Source organism: Psittacula echo (assembly GCF_963264785.1).
Source record: "Psittacula echo genome assembly, chromosome: 1".
Lineage (NCBI taxonomy): Eukaryota > Metazoa > Chordata > Aves > Psittaciformes > Psittacidae > Psittacula > Psittacula echo.
The window spans coordinates 34,936,720-34,945,936 of record NC_137735.1 but is presented as its reverse complement, the minus strand read 5'-3'; the positions used below and the strand labels follow the sequence as shown (position 1 = coordinate 34,945,936).

At 38.9% G+C, this 9,217-nt stretch overlaps 1 protein-coding gene across 1 annotated transcript; it reads left to right on the top strand.

Annotated features, from left to right (window-relative positions):
- Positions 1–1,541: 1,541 nt before the first annotated feature.
- TLR3 (toll like receptor 3) lies at positions 1,542–9,217 on the top strand (the record flags this gene model as incomplete). Its single annotated transcript, XM_080635643.1, is given in 6 exon segments — positions 1,542–1,655; positions 1,658–1,733; positions 2,798–3,246; positions 4,666–4,857; positions 6,495–8,314; positions 8,989–9,217. Coding segments are annotated over 6 exon segments (2,865 nt in total). The 5' UTR covers positions 1,542–1,556.

The window sequence follows — 9,217 nt, the reverse complement described above, 5'->3', positions numbered from 1 at the left end:
ACCTAAAAATGCAGTAAACTCAGTGGTGTTGGTATGTCCTAACTGCAGCTGGATGAGCTTTGCAGAGGATTCATCACTGGCAATGTAATTGAAGTAGTAGCACCTTTTGGCACATACTGAGGAAGTCAGATACGGAGGAATTCACCTCCAGGAAAGTTATGGTCAGGTCCCTAGGAGAGCAGGATGTGTGAATTCACAAACTGTATGGAAAGGAGACAAAACTAAAAGTTGTACCTAAAAGTTTTACTTGGACTTTTAAGAGCAATTTCTTATTTTTAATGCAATAGAAAATATTTTATTATCTATCCTAAAAATGTAATATATTACTCTTTCACATGAACAAATGCTCTTTTAAAAAGGGAATTTAATAAGGGAATCCTACATGTGGCTCTGTAGGAACTTGTTGGTGCTTTGTTTCTACAACAAAAGTGTAATATTCCTCTGTCAGTAGTCTGTCAGTTGGTGTATCTGCTTTTGCGATATATCCCCAATTATTTTTGGAGACACAGGAATTAGCTAGGAGTAAACTGAAATCGAGTTATAAGCAGGATTGTGTGATGCTCACCCGTGACACATTTGTGCGCTTAAATTCGTTTCTGCCAGCACATCACAAGTGATTATCTCAACTCTGAGCTTAGGAGGAGCGATCTCAACCTCAGCACCTCTGACACATTTCAGGTCAGGGAAATGCATTGCGGAAGGGAGGACGATGCTGCTGGCACTGTTCAGGGTATGCTCATCCCGCTCACCCTACTGGTTCCGCTGCTCTCCCTGGTTTCCCGCGGAATGGTGCTCTGTCCCTGCTTTCGGTTTCACTTCTTTCGGCTCTGGGCAGATTGTTTCCTCATCGTTTCTCAGTGCTGAGAGACTTGTGCAGTGCCTCGATGCCTCCAAACCGAAGGAGAGAAAGCCCACAGTGGTAAGTGGAAGCCATTCTTCACTTCTTGGTAATAAATGAGAATATTGGAGGTACAAAGGCAAGTTTGGACAACTTCCTTGGTCTTGGATTTCTCTTAATTTGAAAGTTAGCAAAGTCATATCACTGCTGCTTAATGTTTGTGCTTTGGTGCTTGTGCCTGGATGTAGTGTCCCCAGCTGGCAGGTGGTATTTTTGTGGTTTTTTAAAAAAGGCAATATAGAATTTTAGAATAAAAAGGCAATATAGAATTTTACCACATTGGAGGGGTCCTCAAGGATCATCTTTTCCAGTCTTTCTTAGCAAAGCATGACCTAGATTAATGTGCCAGCACCCTGTCCAGCTGAACCATAGAAACGTCCAGTGCTGGGAAATCCACCACTTCCCTGGGGAGATGATTCCAATGGCTGATATAGGTCAAATGGAATTGTTCCTCCCTCAGAGATATCATAGGCTCCACAGTTAAATTCTCCATTTTTTTTAAAGTTCCTACTCCTAACATTAAAACTGCCATTCTTTCTTTTGCCTGTTAAATATTATGCTTTTAAATATGTCCTTTGTCTGATAATGGGTGTGTGCTTTCCTCACTGGATCCTCAACCAAAGCATGAAACACCTAGTCTGACTCCAGACTTTCTGGAATGAAAAATGCAGAAAAAGGCAGCCCTTCAGGCTTCACTGGAAGTCAGCCAAAGAACTCGGTTTGTGTTTGTGCAGTAGGTTTCTTGTACTTTTCAAACTCAAAGATGACCTGGCCAAGGAACCTGGCAGCTACCTGATCTCTCTAAATCAAACCCTCAGAAGGATGCAGGCCAGAGGTAAAGATTTTGTTACAGAAAAACAACCCCTTTGTTTTCCTTACCTCTTCCAGCAGCGGGGGTGCAAAGGAATGAGGCAGGACAAGAGGTACTTTATTTTCCTCAGCTACAGGGACATGGGTGCCAAGTTCAGCAGTGGCTATAGTATAGGCTAGGCTGTGCAGGACCATCAGGTTCAGTCACTTGCTGTCCCCTCCCCTTCCTTGTTTGTTAGTGGCAGATGAGTGGAAAGCCAGCCTGTGTGAGCTGCAGGAGATAGGTCAGGCCCACAAGCAGTGCCCAGCAGGGAATTAATTTTTCATTAATGTTTGTTATAAATTGTGTTTTGCAGTCCTTTTTGTATGCCTTTGCAATGCTTTAGGTCCCTCTTTCACTTGCTTGTATCCCCACTCCCACTGGATTTTACTGGTGTTTCTCTGTAGGTGACCAGGTTGCTCCCACAGATGCACTCACAAAGTTCCCCTCTGGCCACTGTAATGTGGCTTTTTGTCACTGGAGCAGCCCTAATGCATGCCTTCTGAAAAGGCAGGTCACCTGCAGAGACAGACTGTGCTGGGGTCTGACCTGCTAAACACCTGTTTGGCTGTAGGTTGCAATGTCAGTTCCTCAGAGTGTTTCGTTACAGTAGTAAAAATGCTTCTCTTTAAAAGACATCAGTTCAGAAGGATTTTTCTTTTTCTGTACAAATCTGCTGGTTTGATTTCATGCCTCATTGTTTGCTAGTGATCAGTAATGTAAAGTACTCAAAGCAAGATCGTGTTAATTAAACATAGCCTCCAAGCAAGCGAAAATGTGAACTGCAGAATTAAGGAAGCTCATATTCCTGGGAGTCACTTTTTTTGAGAGGTTCTTCTAGTTTCCTGTGAAGTCTAGTAAGGTTGAATTCCCTTCTACAGCCTGTATTGCAGTGGGGCACTTATAGAAGCTACTTTATGGGTGAAAAACACTGTTTGTTCAGTATAAAACTATGTGGGGTTTGAGCCTGGCTTGCTTAACCTTCAGTTTGAGATATAAGTTGTGTCAAAATGATTGTGACTTGCACTGTGTTCATTTTGCCTTTGCAGATAAAACAATGAGAAGTGCTGTTCTTTGGTGGAGCAGCTTATCTGTCAGACTGGTCTATGTCTTCCTGCTGTGTGTGTCATTTGGAAAGCAATGTCAGATCCGAGATGAAATGGCTGACTGCAGACACCTGAAGCTTTCTCAAATTCCTTCTGATCTCCCAAACAATATAACGGGTTTGGACATTTCTCATAATCAGCTAAGACAGCTAGGTCCTGCAAATCTGACCAAGTACAACCAGCTGGTTTACCTGAATGCAGGCTACAACACCATCTCTAAACTGCAACCAGAATTGTGCCAAACTGTGCCCTTGTTGCAGATTCTGAAGTTAGAACATAATGAGTTGTATAAGCTCCCTGACAGAGCCTTTGCTTTCTGCACCAACCTGACTGAGCTCAATCTAGGATATAACAGAATAGATATAAAAAATGATCCTTTCAAAACCCTGGAGGTAAGCTTTAGAAATGCATCTTTTTGTGTAAATAAAGTTTAAATGAGGAATTTACTGTATTTTCCAGTGTGTGTACAGAACAGCTGCCTATTTGCATCTGAAAATACCCAGCATGTAATCTTCCTTCACTGTTTTTCTAAAGAAAAGGCCTAGTGGCTTCTTGTGTTAGACCACACTGGAGTCTCAGCCATCCTTATGCTCTCCATCCCCATTTCCCTCTTGCATCTCATTGAGGGACCTCTCCATAAAGGATTTGTGCTAATAGCAGCAGCAGATGATGCATAGATCAAAGGGGCTGGTGTGGAATTTGAGTTGCCTGAGGTCTAAAAATGATAGTTAGCCTAAGTTCTCAAGGTCAAGGTGTAATTTCTCAGACATGAAGCAGCATTCAGTGCTTGGGCTGAATGTGCTGTCTCCCAGGGCTGCAGGGACTGAGAAAGACTAAAAACTTTTACTCTACTTTTGTTTTTCCTTGCAGTTTACATGTGGTTCAATAATCTTCTCTATGGCATCTATGAGGTTAAGGGACCAGCACATGAGGCAGGAAAAGACTGTTCCATTGTCTTGGCACCAGGGGGGAATCATGTGAAAGGAAGGGCCTAAGAAAAAGAAGAAAACAGAGACAATGTGTAGATTGTAAATGTTGTACAATGTTCTAATGAGTGTGCATGTTGTTTTGAACTTTTCTGCTAAACTCAATATTCCAGTTCAGTTACATAAAATATACTTGCTTACATGGTAGGACTCCTGACTCTCAACCTAATATAAATGACTACAGCCAGCTTTTGTGCTGGGAACAGAAGTGAAGTTCTGGCCTTCCTCACTTTGTTGCTGCCCTGTTACTGATAGAGGCCAGGCTTGGGGCACATCAAGGCACATTCTGTGGAGTCACCTTTGAAGTAGCATCTCTGCCTCTGCAGGTGCAGAAGGAGTCTGCACCTGGGCATAAACTGCAGTATTACAATGTGTACAACACTGATCTCTGCAGTCTGCTCTGCACTCTTCACCTTCCTCACTTTTGTTTGCAAGGGTGGACCACAGTGAGGGTGGCACACAAGGTTAAATGCTGTAGTAGTTGTAACTGCAGCCAGCTTAGGCCTTGCTTTTATTATTGTATCTGGAGCAGGAGGGCTTTCTGAGAGTTAAGGAATTTTAGATAAAGTAATTTTTTTTGTTTGCAATGGATATTTTAGGAGGCTAAGACCATGAACACAATGAAAGTTACAGATGTGGAAGATACAGAAGGCTTCTTCCTGCAGGAAGCTTGAAAGCTGCCATTTGTCTATTACAAACTTACCTTAACTATAGTATTGCAACTAATTTCTAATCAATAAGACTCTAATACAATATTTCAAAATGGTTTTGTATTATATAAAATAAAAATAATTTTATACTTTCCTGTCTGCATCTTCTCCCCAGAACTTGAATATTTTGGACCTGTCTCATAATTTTTTGAAGTCAGCAAATTTAGGATTGCAGCAACAATTGAAGAACCTTCGTGAGCTCATGTTGGATGGCAATCAAATCACTCAGTTAAGAAAGGATGATTTCAGTTTTCTTAGCAACACCTCATTGAACAGCCTTGATTTGTCATCAAATCCACTGAAAGAGGTAGGAAGCATTTCAACAGAAATTCAACAGATGTAAGTATAAAATGGAACTATCCTGATTTATTCTTTATAATTCTATGGCATCTACATTACATTATTGATCTGCTGATGTCAAAGATAAAACCATTCTGTTGTATACAGCACTACTCCTGACCTCTAGTAGTGATACACATAATTATTTTTCTCCCACTGAAATCAGTAAGAGCTGGTTCCATGTATATCAGAGGTCTCAAGCAAGTGCTAGATCAAGTAGCTCTGTGAACCCTTACCAGGTATTTTCTATGCAACAGCTTTGTTTATTTTGTATGTGCTGTAGGTGAACAGATGATCTACTTTCTAAGTAGCGAAAAAGTGCAGTATTTGCAAGGCTAATTATGCAATATAGGTCTCACTTCCTAGTTAATCACGGGCACAAATGAATGTTCTCTTCTGGGTACCACAGAGAAATAATACTCACTCCTTCAAAAAAAAAGAAGTGGGTAGAAGTCTCTGCCATCTAGCTCACTATTCTTTCTGACCTGCTTCTCAGCATTACAATGATTCTTTGAAGAATGATAAGTGTTGCTGTTCTAAACTGATTGATCCTCAGCATATGAATACTGAATTTGCATTGAAATTGCTTGCATTTGGGTTTTTGTGTGAGTTTTTTATTTCTTTCTTCCAGTTGATTGATCTTTAAAGAACATGTACATTGAAATTACAAGACTATCTTAAAGTGGCATTAGCTTGTACCACTGCTTAGAGGTGTCCTCTTTCCCTTGGGCCTCTTCATCCCTTCCTCTTTCTGGTACAAGCTTAATGAGGCTATGCACTGAATCACTGGGGAAATTCTATAGATTTTTTGGCTTGGTTAGCTTGCAGTCAGGCTGGTTCTCTCTGGTGCACCATGTGACTGCATGTACGGCCATATTAGCACAAGGGTAAGGCATGTGGAGAAGTAGATGGGACTGCTTCTTTCTTGGGCAGTGCTATTTTATGCTTGTTTAAGCTGCTCTGACTTTACAATATTGCTGTCTGAAAAGCAGCCTTATGCATTTGAATTACTCTGACAATTGGAATATTTAATCATTGAGCTGATACCTGAACCAAGATGAGGAGCCAGCACCATGATGGAGCCTTGATATTTGTATTGTGGAAGCAAATGTATAGTATCACATTCCTAGAGTGTAGCTTCTGCATACACAAAGAAACTAGGTTTCTTCTTGGCTGTCTGAAGGTCTAAATAACTTTTTTACAGTATATCTGGTTTTGCACTAGTATGTTGGTATCCTTAGCAAATACCAATAAAAGAAAGCTGAAGAAAGACATTATCTCAGCTTCTAAGATATTTCTAGTGAAAGAATTTTAGCAGTTGGGTACAAAATTGCAGTTAATTTGCATCTCACTAAGCACCTTTCAGTCTTCTTCCAAAAGAGTACTACTACTATTATGATAATAATGTTACAATTTTAGAACTATTGTTACACGAAGTATAGACTCCAAGAAGCGTTTGTCTGAATGTGGCCATGGAAAAAATCTGAGTGTAGCAGTTATATTCTACTTGAAAATCTTGTTTGAAAATTTGTCAAAATTTTGGCTTTGTGGGTCAACTTTCTTATATAATCCCCTTGTTTAGGTCAAAACTCTTTTTTCTTTCAGTTTGACACAGGATGTTTACATGCAATTGGAAACCTGTTTGGCCTCATACTGAACAATGTCGACCTTGGTGAAAATTGCACAAAGAAACTTTGCACAGAATTATCAAACACAGCGATTCAGAACCTCTCACTGAGCCATGTTAAACTTTCATACATTGGCAAGTCAACTTTCCAGGGATTGCATAGAACAAATCTTACAGTTTTAAACCTTTCCCAAAATTCTCTGTCTATGATAGAAGATGACTCATTTCAGTGGTTCTCAAGTTTACAATACTTAAACCTGAAGCATAATAATATTCATGTATCTTCACGTTTATTTTATGGATTATCCAGCCTCAAACAGCTGAATCTGATAAATTCAGTTAATGGGAAAATTGAAGATTTTTCCTTCCATTGGTTACACCACCTTGAGTACCTTATAATGGATAATAACAATTTTGCAGGAATAACTCCTAATATGTTTACAGGTCTGAACAACCTGAAGTATTTGAGTCTCTGTAACTGCAACATAAACTTACAAAGAATAACTAATAAAACATTTTCATCACTTGCTAATTCCAGTCTGCAGGTTCTCAACCTCACAAAAACAAGAATATCTACAATAGAAAGTGGGGCATTTTCCTCCTTGGGACACCTAAAAATTCTTGATCTTGGTCTTAATGAAATTAGTCAAGAGCTCGAAGGTCATGAATTTAAAGGTCTCAATAATATACAAGATATTTATCTTTCCTACAATAAAAAACTGGATTTGCAAAGTGAATCATTTATTTTTGTCCCAAGCCTTAGAAAACTGATGATGAGAAAGGTAGGCTGCAGTAATCTGGCATTTTCTCCTTCGCCTTTTCATCCTCTACGAAATTTGACTGTCCTGGATATCAGCAATAACAATATAGCAAACATGAAAGAAGATTTGTTTGATGGACTTCACAAACTTTACATTCTGGATTTGCAGCACAATAATTTAGCCCGACTTTGGAAACATGCAAATCCAGGCGGCCCTGTTCTTTTTTTAAAAAATCTTCCCAACTTGCATATTCTTAATTTAAAATCAAATGGGCTCGATGAGATTCCAGTTCAGGTTTTCAAGGGTCTGTTTCAATTAAAAAACTTGGATTTAGGATCGAATAATTTGGATTTGCTCCCAGCAAGCCTGTTTGATGACCAAGCCTCTCTGAACTCATTGAACCTTCAGAAAAATCTGATAACCTCAGTTGAAGAAAAAGTATTTGGCCCAGCTTTCAAGAGCCTGAGAATTCTGGAGATGGATTCCAATCCATTTGATTGCACCTGTGAAAGCATTGCTTGGTTTGCTGACTGGCTTAATGTGACCCAAGCATATATACCTGCATTGCAATCCCAGTACATTTGCAACACTCCCCCTAAATACCATGGTAGTCTGGTGTTGCATTTTGACAGCTCAGCCTGCAAAGACAGTGCCCCATTTAAACTTCTGTTTGTGATTACTGCCACTGTTGTGACACTATTCATTTTTATTGTTCTTATCATCCATTTTGAAGGGTGGAGAATAGCTTTCTACTGGAATATTTTAGTAAGTCGAATACTTGGTTTTGAAGAACTTGACAGACAACAAGAAGAGTTTGATTATGATGCCTACATCATTCATGCAAGGCAGGACAAAAATTGGGTGTCTAAGAATTTCATGTCTCTGGAAGAAAACTTTCGAATTAGCTTTTGTTTAGAAGAACGGGACTTCGAAGCAGGCATATCTAAAATTGAAGCCACAATTAACAGTATAAAAATGAGCAGGAAGATTATTTTTGTTGTGACTGAACACCTCTTACAGGATCCCTGGTGCAAAAAGTGAGTAAGATATACAATCCGATATGTAAGGGGAAAATTTCTTAACAGATTTTTTTTTTTTTTAACAGGCAAATCTTTTTTGCTTTTTGTAGTTTAATCAAAAAATACTATTTAATTTAAAATACCATGCAAGTTCTACTTCAATATATTTACTTAATATATCATAATTTAAGAAAAATTCCCAAGTTAATGAAGTTAATTGCTCCGAATGTACCCTAGTGGAAATTTGAATCTCGTAGTCAATGGTGGTGTTTATTTTATTTTTCCAAACAATCAAGCAGACTTCTTTCCTTAGAATTACATGTTTGAAATAGAGCAATAATGAGTGAGATCATTAGCATCCAAAGATGATTTTTATTTGCCTTTAAGTGAGTCTTTTCACCTTTCTTACGTAGCGATCTCGAAAAGAAAGGCACTTTGCTAAACAAGGCTATATCAAGACAGTAGATTTAGGTAATATTTTTAGAGGATTATTTTTTTTTCCTTAGTTAGAAGGTAACTCATTTAAAATAAGTAATGACAATTATATGTCACAGAATAGGCATTATACCCCTATTTGAGTCCAGTCTTTTGAGTTTGCAATGTGCTCACGTAATATGTGGGCTATTAAAAGAACTGTTTGTCATTTTTCCCTCCATATGAAAGAAAATGTCTTTATCTTATTTTTGCTTCAGTTTTAAGGTGTATCATGCTCTTCAGCAAGCTATTGAACAAAGTCGTGACTCCATCATATTGATCTTTTTTCATGATATCGAAGATTACAAGTTGTATCATGCACTTCGCCTGAGAAGAGGAATGTTCAGATCTCGCTGCATCTTGAACTGGCCAGCCCAGAAAGAACGAGTCAGTGCATTTAATCAGAAATTAGTGATGGCACTCAAATCTAGTAGTAAAGTGCACTGA